At 31.6% G+C, this 14,371-nt stretch overlaps 1 protein-coding gene across 1 annotated transcript in view; it reads right to left on the bottom strand.

Moving 5' to 3' along the window:
• Positions 1-2,416: 2,416 nt before the first annotated feature.
• The window catches only part of LOC148229276 (dual specificity tyrosine-phosphorylation-regulated kinase 2-like), a 60,029-nt gene continuing 48,074 nt past the window's right edge, over positions 2,417-14,371 (bottom strand). The window contains exon 9 of the mRNA XM_088196500.1: positions 2,417-3,754. Coding sequence (XP_088052626.1) covers positions 3,319-3,754 — 436 coding nt within the window. The 3' untranslated portion in view covers positions 2,417-3,318. The remainder of the gene's footprint in view (positions 3,755-14,371) is intronic.

Genomic DNA, 14,371 nt, shown 5'->3' with positions numbered 1-14,371 from the left:
CTTTTGGCCTTTTAATGCGCCATTACAACCGCTCTAAACGAAATTATTAAAAAAACACACAATCACTCTTGAAATGGTCCAATAACATTAAGATTATCAAACAGAATAAAAAATAAACTAATCTACAAATAAAATGCCTCATAACATTACATTAGGATATTGTTATAATTAATACAGCCACGTAATTCAGTACAACAATTTTTTCTATGTGAAAATTGTACATTTTTTCATCTACGTATTATTTTTAATTATATTTGAACAATAGCCCTAAGAGGGTAAACGTCAGTTTATTTATATTGTTAAGATCCATTAATTAATTATTTCCAGCAGCAGGGAATTGTATGAAGATAAACTGTGTGTGTGTGTTAAACCAACGATTATCAAATACCACAGAATATACGATTAATATGCGCCACCCTGTATATACACATATTTATTAGAATGTGACCTAAATTACCACTTTTTTTCAATTTTTATTACGTTTACTAATTAATCGCAGGTCAAGTAAGGTTCGGCGAAATAATTTTTTAATTTTGCACGTGCAAGAGAAAGTCTCTAAAATAATCTACAAAGTCACATACATACATATAAGTAAAAAAAGGTTTAGAACCACTCTTAAATCGTCACACTAATCGACTAACACAAAAATGTATTTATTGTATGAATATTTAATATTATATCATATACATATTTATAATATATATATATTTTTTATGTAACTACCGTCGCTAAGTATTTCTTGTGTTGTTTATATTTATTATAGTATAGTAACTATTCTACATCCATTAAAATTAAATCACATTTTGGCCGAGTTAAATCGATGCATTTGATGCAGGCCTAGACGCACTATGACGCTTCGTTTAATATTTAATATTTAAAAATAAACAATAAATCACATCGATTCGTGTTCTTCACACGCACACAAACATATCGAATAAGCGCACTCTTTTGTTGCATAGTTGGTAACACTGGAGGGCGCGCTTCGCATAAAGGGGCCAGTTTATATTATATAATACATTATGACCTTTAAAAATCTCATTTTAATTAATCATCTTTCGCAGACTGAAGCAGAGAAAGTGAAAGTCGAAAAATAAAAAATAAATCCTACGCATCCGAATAGTTCCCACACACTGCGTGCAATATCGAACGGTGATTCTTAAACCTTTCTAACGGCCCTAAGAACTATCGAAAAATTGAGCATGTACCGTTTGATTAATTGTTTTTTTTTATGTAAGTTTACGAAACGCGCAGCTCACGCGCGCCATATTAATAATACATCTAGATAGATTACACAAAGAAGCTACCAAATGAGTCATGGTCGTTAAAACGATTGGTCGAGGTGTGAATTTTAAAATTAAAAAAAAAATGTTATTCAATAAACACCGTTATACATTGTATTAGATATGTCGAAGAAACGAACGAGAGATTATCCAACGCAATGTATGTTTCGTAGTATTAACTTCTATCAGTATTATGACTAGAATATGCTGCTATCGCTACTACTGTACCACATTTATTTATTAAATACCAGATTCTTAGACTTTGACATTATTTTTTAATTATGACGAACACATCTCTGTTGTCCTAAAAAAAGTCTCGTTAAAAACTTTGGCGATAATCTTATTGAATAAACACGAAATGGCACAGTAAATTAATCAGCATCTGAACGAATGAAGATGCTTTGGTAACATTTAATAGAAGAACAATATTGAAAGGCTAAACCTCGCTTTTGGCGCTAGGTTTAGGAAGACTCCCAGATTCTATGCTCTCACATCTAGAACATCCAATTAATAACTATACAATTCGATACTTCACAAAATTTTCCACTGCAAAATGTATCCGTTCGCTTATTTTTTACACTTACACATTTAGCATTAATCAAAATCATGAATGTTTTATAATAGTGTCTAATTTTATTAATTTGTAGTTTGCACATATTGTTTACACTTCTGTTTGGAAGTCTTAACAATTTCAGGTATAAAGAGACCGGAGATATTATATTAACCCTTTAATTGCCGAAATCTGATATATCGAATTTTACTATAGATTCAAACTTATCATGAAAGTAAGAAATGTAGCATTTCTTGAAAAAAAACTTTAAAGGGTGAATAACATTTTTTTAACTTATATTTTTTTTTATGTAATACATCGGTATTTAAGTGGTAATTTAAAAATATTTGGTAATTAAAGGGTTAACCAGAAAAATTGTATGCATTAAAAGCATAAAATTAAATAGTAAAAATGCATATATTAAAAAAAATAAGTTACAGTCTATTTTAAAGTTTTTTAGAGATTTTATACAACCCAGAGAATCCAAAAATGATTTAGTTGCCAAAAAATTATCAGTGTTTTTGTTCTAAGTATTCCATTATTATTATTATTTTTTCAAGTCAGTGCACAAAAACATCGTTTATCCTTTTATTTCTGCCTTGTATGTGTAAGTTTATTTTGTTGAGGTACGCAAAGCAAGGTAAAGATTATAACAGGTAAAACATATAAAACTATAACAATTTTAAAAATTAGTTGTTATAGTTACATATGTTTTATTTATTATAATCTTGCCTTGTTCTACGTACTTTATCAAATATGTGTTTTATTTAAGTGTTTTATATGTTCTGATTCAGTTCTGTTTATGTGAATTCTGCGTGTATATGTTTATGTCACTGACTTTTGGGAATAAATAGACTAGTTTTAGAATTAACGGTTAATAAAGCTCCGTAATCGGAGATTTATTAACCGTTAGTCGATAAATAACTGATCGTTTATGGCAATTACTGAACTTTTATTATTATATGCATAATTTATATAGATTTTCATATAGCAGGGGTTTATAAAAGATTAGATCAATCCAAACATTACAGTTGGTAAAAATTCAAATAAACATAAGGGCTTGAATTGGTTAAAATAAATGATTGATTCGATAAAAAAGTAATTGACAATTATGATACTGTTCTAGTTTTTCTCTAGAACCATACAATACTAGTCGATCTGTAAGAAATCAATCAAACTAAGAGATACACTATATATTTTACAATTATTTTGAAATTTACTGTACCATATGAGTTTATATTATCTCCGGTCTCTTCTGATACTTAAAATTACTAAGTAGTTGCATTGAATGGATACATTTTGAATGTAGATTTTAGGAAATATGTTGGATGCTCTATTCACAATAGTTTCGAATCTCGCGACTATAGGCCACCGTGCTGCTGAAATCTCTCGACCCGACGCGCACTTTTATGCAACTCTTCGACATCAACAATCCCTTGAAAATCTTCAAAATTTGTTGTTCAGAGCGCGGCAGCTGTCAAGTAGATATCACGCTTGGCTAAACATGGCGGAAACGTCCCCCGTGGATTGAGAGTGGTGCATGGTGCCGTGGGTGTGTACCCCGCTGCCGGCACCCAGCTTGGTCAGCGTCTTTTTTCCGTGGTACAGTCTGTACAGGGAGTACTGGTGGGCGGACTCCAGATCGGAGACGCTGTTGGTCATCGCGCTAGACTTGTTCACCAGAGCGTTGGGGGCCAACTCTGGTCCCCTCTGGAACGCCGGAGGTTCTACTTTGTGCCTGGGTGCCGGAGCCGGTGGTAGGGGCGGAGCGCCAGGGGGCTCACCCTTGGCGTGGAGCGGAGGAAGGTGAGGCGCTCCTAAAGGACTGGGAGGCTGCTGGCTGCAAGGCGTCTTCACTTGAGACGACTGGACCCATTCGTGTTTGCTGGCCTGGTCTGGAGTGATGCGCTTCTTTGGGTCCCATCTGAAAAGAGTAAAGTAAAATCTCAGTAAGTTTTAACCTTTACTATCGATCTGGAAAAGAGAAAGGATACGAGCGACATAGAACAAAAGAGATTGGGATTGACGGCGCACTAGTCACGATTTTTGATCTCGTCTTGCAAATGGGCCATAAAAGCGAATCAGAAAAATCGTCCGCGGGGAAAGCTGTTCGATTACCTAAATATAGTCTATAAAAAATGTGGTAAGGTTAAAGTTTTATGACAGAATTGTATAAGTTTAAATTTTATATTCTATAGCGTTAACATAGAGCACCTAATAACCATTAAAATATTAGTAAATCAGCCTAAAGGAATGAATGATGAGCAGGAGCATTATCCATGACCATCAAGACTTTGAGGGGAATTTTTTCCCGAAAAGCTATAAATAGTAATCATAAAATTTTTTGGGAGAAAATAACGCAATACGTACTGCTCGTATTGCAAGACATTATCAAGTAAACATTAATATTATTTATACGAACTGAAGGGCGTAGTTAACAATTAATATTTTCGAGGAATCCCAAAACATCTTTGAGAATCATGATCGCGTTTGTCAGCTACGAGGAGCTGGTCCGGTTTGTATAAAATACTTTTAAAATTACTGAATATTTTTTAATATGTATTATTATTTTTATTTTTAATGTATTAAATTGTATCGTAGTGACGCATTGGGATAACCATTTTTACGCATGATAATCTTAATTTAATTTAAATAAAATCTTAAGAATTTTTGAACATTTCATATTAAAATTGGGTATGTTGTATTATTTGGACCAGACCAAAGAAGCATTCTCAAGAGTCATTAGGTTGCGCTCTATGTTATACAAGGTACACAATATCCTCGAGCACAATATTAATTAATATATATGTTTTATATATATGTAGTCATCTAAAAATAGAACACCGCTTCAATGCAATGAAGCACAACGTTATCTATTTTATATTAAAATTTAAGACTGTCATGATATTGATGACGATTTGAAAAATATTCGTCGCAAAATATTATTAATGTTTTATCAATGTCACTTGAAATGCAATGTTCTATGTAGTAAACTTAAACTATGACAGAATCAATTGCTTTTTATTAAGTTGTGTATAAAGGCAGCAGTTGCCAATCTTTCGGACCACACAGAAATGTTAAATCCCACGGACCACAACCATAATTTTTTCATAAGAATAGCATTTTTAATATGAAATTGTATTTGTTTTTTCTTGAGGGAGACTTAGTGCTCGCCTATTTATTGTTGCAATGGCCAGAAACATATTACATTTAAAACATAAAATAAATATCATACATCAATACTATTTTACCATCAATAATCTTACGCAAATAATTTTAAAATTTATAGTAATTCAAATAAATTAACTTCAAGCGATTTAAAATTTATAGTAAATAAAAATAAAGGCGTAGTAGTTTATTATTGTATTATACATATTTAATAAATTTACGCATATAAGACTTGAATAAATAGTAAATCAACGTGCGACGAAAACAACTGTATGGTAACCACAGATCAAAGAATATAATAGTAACTAAAGTGTGCATAGAAGAGTGACGAGGTGCAGAGAGTAAAATATATGGCTACCATGAGACTATCATCAAGTCGCTAAACAATATTTTTGAACTTTTTTTTAAGCCAAAATGAAAAATATACTATTAAATTTCAGTGCAATCCCTTTTTTATGAATGTAAAATTATTAGCTCTAATTTTAAAGAATGAAATGTAGGGCATGATACAATTTTTAAAAACATTTTTAGATGACATTTATTTCATTGCCTATATTTAGAATTTTCGTCACAATATTGAAAAAGAAACAGAGCAGATTTGTTGCTACTAATCTTGATAAACTGATTAACATGCTGTTGATCAATCAAATGTCATTCGATATGGTTTGAAGTGTACTTTTGAAGTATGCTTTCGAATGGTGCTGATAAAATTGACACCGGCCGATAATTATCTATCATTGATTATTGTATTAAGATATACCATTTTTTATAATTAATAAAAATTTAATGTAGTTTGTAAATAACTTACACTATTCACAACGAATTTGCTAATTGTTTTTCATCTTTTTTAGAAATGTGCAATGAATAGAGATTGATTAAAATAAATGTCAGATAGTTTTGGCTTCAGGGAATTAAATAATTGCACCTGTATGTATGTACATATATGATATTTTTTCGCAGAATCACGATTTTAAATATAAGAAGAGAAATACTGATATTAAATATTCTAAATGTCTTTTATGAAACGGAAGCTACAGCGCACACTTCCGACGCTTTTGTATAAATAATAAAAATTGGGCAATCTCGTTGCGCAATGTTACCAATTGAATATAAAAATGGCGATAATGACGGCAATTTTCCGAAATGACTCGGCTGACCGGCATTACGAGTGAGAAAATACCTGCGAGAGTACATTAAAATATAAAGTGTTACTTGTATATTTGTATGTGTGGTCCCGATTGCAAAATTCGCAAAGCAAACGAATGCCTACAAAGCGGCTTATGCCGAAGCGTTTTTTAGTTAATTAAATTTTTAAACAAGCATCGTTAACAGTGCTTTTTATAAGGCGAATATAAACTTTCATGTGCAAATACAGTGGTACCCTAAAAAAATAATGACTGGCAAATTGATTTAAAGAGCTCAATCCAATTATTTTTAAATAACTGAAAATTCAGTCTAGCTCTGGATATATTTTATATTGCAATGTAAATAGTACAGTAAGAAAATATAAAATATTTATATTAAAAATTAATAAAAAAAAAAATATTTTAATATAAAATATGATTTTTATTATAAGGTTTACTTTTTCATGTAACGGCAATTTAAATATTAAAGGTCGGGTGCCGTAAAAGAGAGCAGTTACTAAAAGTTTATTTCTTTGGAATTGATAAATTCATTCCTTTGCCATCAAAGAACAACGTTGATACTTTATATTGTTTTACGTATATTGGAGTGGATTGATTTGATTCATAAATGAGTAATTAAAAGCGGTCGTGGGATGACGCGTTCGCAGATCGCGTGCCCACAATAGCCGACCCGCTTCCCGCTTTCTTTCCGATCGCTTAATTTTCTAATCTCTCGTCGCATTGTTCGAGGAGCCGGAAAGTGAACGGGTAAAAGGTGATTCTGAACAGTCGCCACACTCGGACGTGACATTCACCTTGTGCACTAGACGAGCAACCTTCAGAGTTGAGCGTCCTCCTATAAACTTTTGCCGACGCGTGACACTTTTTACGACGCTATTTTTCCCACGCGGCACCAGGCCTCGTCTCGTGTTTGCGTTGCACTCCAATCTTATAGAACACCGAAAAAAGCGACGTGCATATTTTTGAGTGTTCACACAAAACGCCAACGCGGGTAACTGTGAACGTCTTCCATAACTAATCGATATAATAATAGAAAGTTAGACGATCACCGAATTATATTATGTAATTATTAATTATGCCTTGTAACGTAACGATGTAACATTTATATTGATCTATCACATTTTATTAATCAGACAATTTGTGAAAGGCTATTTTTTATAGATTTATTAGCGTATATGTAACCTTGTATGAAAAGCATATTGATATTGCATTTTACCACAAACTAAATCCACTTTGCAATTGCTCAACCGGGTAGTAGTTCCGAGCAATAATTGTTCTATTTTAATTTAGACAAGAACTTGGGTTATCATATTCGATAATGTATTACAAAAGCTGCTAATAGAGTATGGTTTATATACGTGTTTTGACAAAGACATTGATCATAATCAATTTCGCTTTGAAAGTATATCAAAGATACTCATTAAAAAAATCAGTACTGCTACAAAATTAGGAACAATCTAAACTAATTTTATTAGTATTTAATGTAAGATTTTTTTCAATTTTATTATTTCTGAAAATAAAACGTAGATAGATAATTATCCACAATGTGTAAAATTGAGGATAATTATTTTATCAATTAATTATCATGTCCCTAACATAATATTAATGATGCTTTTTTTTATGTAGGCAGACTGCTCCGGGCGGCACTTACTTAGAGGCGGCATTTTCGCGATGGAAAGACCGTCTGTGTAGTATGGTTCTTAAAATAAATGCGCTAAAAAGATATAACCAATATGTAAATAATAAACAACAGTTTAACAAATGCTGATTTTATGAATCGATTGATCTTAAAATATGTATATAAAAATATTTTTGGCCGGCCTGAAAATTTGGGCAGTTTCTTAAAATCGGTATAGGTCAAAATGATACCAAATGTTCTTTATTGTTTTTTCGAGTCGAGCACGTGTTTGATAACCATTAAAATATTTCATTAAACTTGAAAACTGCTTTGCACATTTTTTATATGCATATTATATGTGAAGGGTATGTAGCGTAGCTGGAGGAGGGGAGAAGGTCAAAAGGGACCGCCTGTCCCGGAAAGTTTTGCCTTATTGAAGACATGCATTAAGTTACAGATTTTCAGAAAGGTCAGATTTTGTATAAGAATAAGGGGGCGGGGGCGGCAAAGTTAAGAATCGCTCCGGGTGGGGCAAATCTTAGCTATACTACTACTAAGGCCCAATTGTTTGCATAATATTCGAGAATACCAATGCAAAGTAATCTGTCACAAAGACGTGCTAAAAGCTTATAAACTAATTGCTCTGGTTGTGTTAGTAAGACTCACTGAAAACACAGATTAAACTCGTCCGCGTAAAATATGTAAAAAATGTAAAAGGGTCAGTGCTAAATACGAAGGATTTCGTCGGTGCGAAAATATCTTCGCCAATAAGTACAAATCTTAGATGTACATTCTACAGAATTACATGACTATCTTACTGATTTTAATAAGCACGATAGATCAGTGGCTTAAATCGGTTATTTATATCTGTAATATCTAGTTTTGAATACCATATTAACCTAAATATCTGAGATTTTTCTAATCTCACGAATGATTAATTAAAAATCGGTATTAAGAGTTATTAATTAGGTTTTTAAAACCACTGTTACGTATAAGAAAACGTGTGAAAATCAATGATTGACAACCATTGTTTTTATATATCATAATATAATAACCCTTTTTTTACGTGCGCATTTGTTCAATCATCACAGAAACATTTCTTCCTGGGTATAATTCAATTAAATAAGCTGTTCATTGGTAATAATTAATCTGAGCTAAGATTCTAATGGCAAAGCAAAATTCGAGATTTATTCACAGGTAAGTCTAAATCTTGAGTATGCCACAAAATTAGAAATCTTTCACCTATTTAGGGAAAAAATCATGAGAAAAATTTGAAAAAAGTTTGAATTCAGATTTTAGTATACATTGTTGTCAATTTTTAATTGCCAGCTGCACATCTACTATTGGATCAAGATTCACCATAGTCGGTCGACATGAGATTAATCTTCTTGTCGACCGACCTCAGTCAGCTGATTCAGTCATTTCAGTCAGATGATATACTCCGCTTATCGATTTTGGAATGAAACTGAGTTGTGGACATATTGATACATATACATGGGCAAATAATGAAGCTGTATCTCTTTTATGTAAACGTGGACAGTTAATCATCAGATTGTGGGAGAACCTCATGAAATTATCGACATATTGAGATAAGAAACCATCAACTACAGTAAATTTTACAACTATCACTTCACTTCATTGTAATTTTATGTTGCAATAAATATTAAAAATATTACAATGAATGTGTATTTTTAGTAAAGATATAGTTTCACTAGTATAAATATAATTGTAATTACTATGTCAGTTAAAATACTATAGTAAGTTTTAAAACTTTCATTAGATCAAGTTGGGTGAAGTTTATTACTTTAGGATAGGTTTGGGTTTGAACTGAAAATATACGTTTCGCAATTGTCAAATTAAGTTTGGGCAGTATTTAAACGTATTTAGATATACTTTCACTGAAACACCAGTGGAAATATAACTTTACTGGTAATACACATTCACTGTTAAATATACGCGTATTTTTTGTTGCTCACCTTCTTGAGGTAGAAACAATAACATTTTTTTTATTTTTATTTTACGTTGTAACCTAATAGGCGTAATCGCAATGCGTTACAATGGGATAAATCCGTACCAACTGGGTGTTAATCAGACATAATTAAACGTTAGAGTCTGAGAATCAGTAACATTTATGTAATTTATTTTAATTTATAATCCATAAATGTCGTGTTTTAAATCCGCAGACTCTGGGTTAGCAATCTAGACCTTGCAGACTACGCTATTCCAACTTTTATGTACCTTTATATGACTTTAAAATGTTATAGTCTGTATTCTGTTTCCGCCCTGAATCACTGATATTGGTTAGACGATTCAGAAATGGATGGGGTGCTGGACCTTCCTTTCATTATGAATATATATCCTTTGAGACAATTTAGTCAGAACTTCATATACAACTACCACTTCACTTCCAATTTGAAACAAAGTGCATCAAGCAAAGCCACGACAAATTGACCGACACGACTTTGGCTGTTGATCAGTTCCACTTTAAGTTATAGTAGTATAGTATATTATTTCTTGAGCGACAATTTTTGCGATAAAATCAATATAGTTTGTTGATTTAAAACAATCTATATTTAACATTTTAAATGAATTTTCGTGTGCGTTTTTTAGACTTTCTCGACAGTTTTATTATCGCGGAATACAAAAATAATTTCGCGATTGCCGCTTTTGTCACCATTATAATTTATGCACATGTTTTATGCATCTATGTCATATTATATCAGCATCAATGTCAATGATCAAGGTAGCGTAAAATTGATTGGACTTCTGTAATAAGAATAACCAGCAGAGCGACGTCTCAACGCATACAATTTTGACACGAATCACTAATCATATTAGTGTCACTCGACGATTGTCATAGCAAATAGAAAGTTTAACAAATTCTTAGCGACCGAGAAAGAAATAGGAAATAAATAGCATTTATGAAAATAGAAAAAAATCATTAATTGAAAATCCATTGTAAACAGAGAGACAATCGAATGAACGATGACGACGCGTTTTAGAAGGCGTCGAGTTATTATGAGCAAACATGCCAATGGGCGGTTTTAATAATGGCACTACAAAATTTCGAGTCTCTGTTATAAAGTGTGACGAATGCTATCAGCTAGGAGATGATAATAATTATTGCGTTGTATACACGTAGCAGCGAAAGCGCCATTAAGATGATGGAACTTTGTAATTAGGACGCGAAAGGTGAAGAGGGAAGAAAACTACCTTGCAAACCAGAAGCTGTTGACCTATTTTTCACGAGCGGTTATAAATAGCGCTAGTATTATAATTTTGAAAATAATGACGTCATTTCAGAAAAATGCATATTGTGGGTCTTAAATTTTTCATATAGATACAAAAATAGGACGTGACTTGATACATTTTTAATATAAAAGAGAAAGAGTTTTTTGAAAGGAATCTTGTATCTTAAAAGTACTATAAGAGTGAAATTCTTGTCAAAACTATCTATTAATCTTGACTATGTATCGTAAATAAACAGTATAAGATTAAGATTATATTCACTAGAATCGCTACGCTTGAAGAAAGTAAATGGACAATGGGCTTGAGTGGCTCGTAACCTTTCACTTACTAATAGCACGAGCATTTGAAGATATGAAATTGTTACCCTTTTACTTAAATGAGACTCGATTGGCACTCGATTCGCAACACTACTTTTTACAAGAGTCTGCGTGACGTGAAGAAAATACTATATAGCCTCAGATTTGTTCAGTGAGCCATTTATTATATGCAAAGTTAAAAACATCTCAAACATTTTATGTTTATAAAAATCATGCTATAAACATTTGACTAAATGGTTTCGTAGATTAAAAATACAAGGAAGAAAGAAGTAGAAAGGCATTCTTTTTATCTTATGTGATAATCAGTTTTGTACGAGCTCAAACGTTTACCAAAATTTTAAAAATTCTGCGTGTGCTAGGTGCCACAAACGAAAACTTGCTTCTAGGTTAACTAAATACATTTAAATCCATAGCGATTGTGTTAAAAAAGGGGTATTCTAAGTCAGTGGTTAGAATACCCATTTTTACAAAAAGGCCATATCGCACATATTTTAGTTTGCCAGAAAGTCAAATTGAAGTGTGCATCATTTCATCAAAATTTGCCAATATTTTTTCATTTCTTAAAAATTTCTTAAAAATTTGTCAATATTTTTTAAACAAATTTTCTAAAAAATCGTGTTTTCTTTTGAAATTTTTGTGGGATTAAAAATGAAGATGGAAAATACACAAAGCATTTTGAAACGAAATGTGTCTATATATAAATTACTATCGTAGTGTAAGTTACATGTATGAGCACTGTTTTCCATGTAGTTTTAACTTAAATTCGCTAAGAAATCCCATGATATCTGCAGTAAAAGCTTAATTCCAAAGTCACTTAGTATTTCATATTAGTAGTTAAAGACTGGGTTATTTTTTAAGAAAAATTTCAATCGTCCCTCTAAGTTCATGATAGTTTGAGATATTTCCCACAAAGTACATGCTGCTGAATAATACAATGAATAATCAGAGGCTTAGAATACTTTATATTTTTTTCCAACTAAGCCTTAACTCGTTCGGTACATATTTTAACACATTTTGTTTGATTTCACTTTAGATAAATATGTTAACTAAAGCTAATTATTTAGTCACTAAAAACATAATAATATATAAATTATTTATAAGTTTATTAATATAAAATTATCATAAGTTTATTATCTCTATTTTAAAATAAATGTAATGTAAACCAGTAACTATCTGTTTGCAGAAGCCACTAAAATTGTTACTAGCATTATTATTTTTACTCAATTCAAAATATTCGTTATTTAGCAAAATGAACTGGGTAAAATTGCACATAAGGTGCCTTAGATAAATGTGGTTTCGACAAGGGCACTGAGAGGGATTTTTCTTTTTCAAAATTCACTCGAAATCATTTGCTTTGCTATTTAATTGGCTATTGATGTTACTCGCAATGTGCTCAACCCTTCTAGCAACTGTTCCGCCAAAAGTATAATATATTTAAATAAATATATTTTAACATTTCTTCAGTTACAATGGTAAGTGACTGCTCTGTATTTGTTAATAAATTAAATACATTTAAACTGACTTTAGTTACAGCTTTATTAAAAAATGCGCTGTGATAAAAATTTCGTTGAGGGCTTTTGATTTTTTTATGAAATAGAAAAAGAAATAGAAATCTATAAAAATATCGAAATGAACAAACGAGATTACAGCAGCATGATATCAAAGTCTTGTCTACCGGTTTTGGAGTCTATTCGAGCGACAAAATCACATATAATTGTCACAGACTTAATTATCACACAATAAAACAATTACATTACAACGGACACAAATGACGCAGCCCTGATAAATGGATAATTAATGAATATCATAAAATCTGACCAACGGCAAGAACGTGTAAGGTCCATGGCCGGAACATCGCAGCCGAAATATCGAACAGTTCTAATCGCGAGATTTAAATAAAAACGCCACCGATATTACAGTATTAAAGTTCTTGTGTTTTATTTATATATATATATATATATATATATATATATATATATATATATATATATATATATATATATATATATATATATATATATATATATATGTGGTTGAATGCGTTTTCGCGGAGAAATATTTGGTTAATATTTCTAGGAGTCGGATTATTCCGCGTACTTTTTTGATTCCGTGTGGAATCATGGTCCCTACGTTTCGGCCAGATTTGCCCGGCCATCCTCAGGGGAAAATTGAGAATATGAACATCCGGTGTGGGCAAAGCCCAGCATGTGGTTGTTCAGATCATGTGGTTGTTCGGATCTGAACAACCACATGCTGGGCTTTGCCCACACCGGATGTTCATATTCTCAATTTTCCCCTGAGGATGGCCGGGCTAATCTGGCCGAAACGTAGGGACCATGATTCCACACGGAATCAAAAAAGTACGCGGAGTAATCCGACTCCTAGAAATATTAACCATATATATATATATATATATATATATATATATATATATATATATATATATATATATATATATATATATATATATATATATATATATATATATGGGACAATCTCCGGCGAAATATAGAGAGACTCATTCAAAAAAACAAGATCAACGCGAAAAAAACACGTAAATAATTTTTTTAAATATAATATTGCGTAAAATTTAAACAATTTAATATATATATATATATATATATATATATATATATATATATATATATATATATATATATATATATACTTGTATTCTATATTTCGGCCGTGATTTTCCGGCCATGATCACGAATTGTTTGATCAATCAGTCGCAAACAATTCGTGATCATGGCCGGAAAATCACGGCCGAAATATAAAATACAAGTAAGCATAAATCGCGATGAATCCCGAAATTTCAAAAAAAAAAAAAATATATATATATATGTAAATATATTTATATATCAACTTTAATACTGTAAGTACATATGGTAACCCTAATACATCATGGCGTTGCTCGTTGCTTCGAATCTGAGAAAAATTCACTCGTAAACAACGAGAGAGTCATGAAGGAAAGTGCTCTTTGGTTTATTATGGAGCTCGACCTTTGGCGAGCGAAACGAAACTACGTCGTTTATCGATCGTTA

The sequence above is a fragment of the Plectrocnemia conspersa genome, unplaced genomic scaffold, assembly GCF_051122295.1.
Source record: "Plectrocnemia conspersa isolate PC_06_02 unplaced genomic scaffold, ASM5112229v1 ptg000011l, whole genome shotgun sequence".
Taxonomy (NCBI): domain Eukaryota; kingdom Metazoa; phylum Arthropoda; class Insecta; order Trichoptera; family Polycentropodidae; genus Plectrocnemia; species Plectrocnemia conspersa.
The sequence above is the reverse complement of the archived record's forward strand: the minus strand, read 5'-3'. Positions and strand labels throughout refer to the sequence as shown.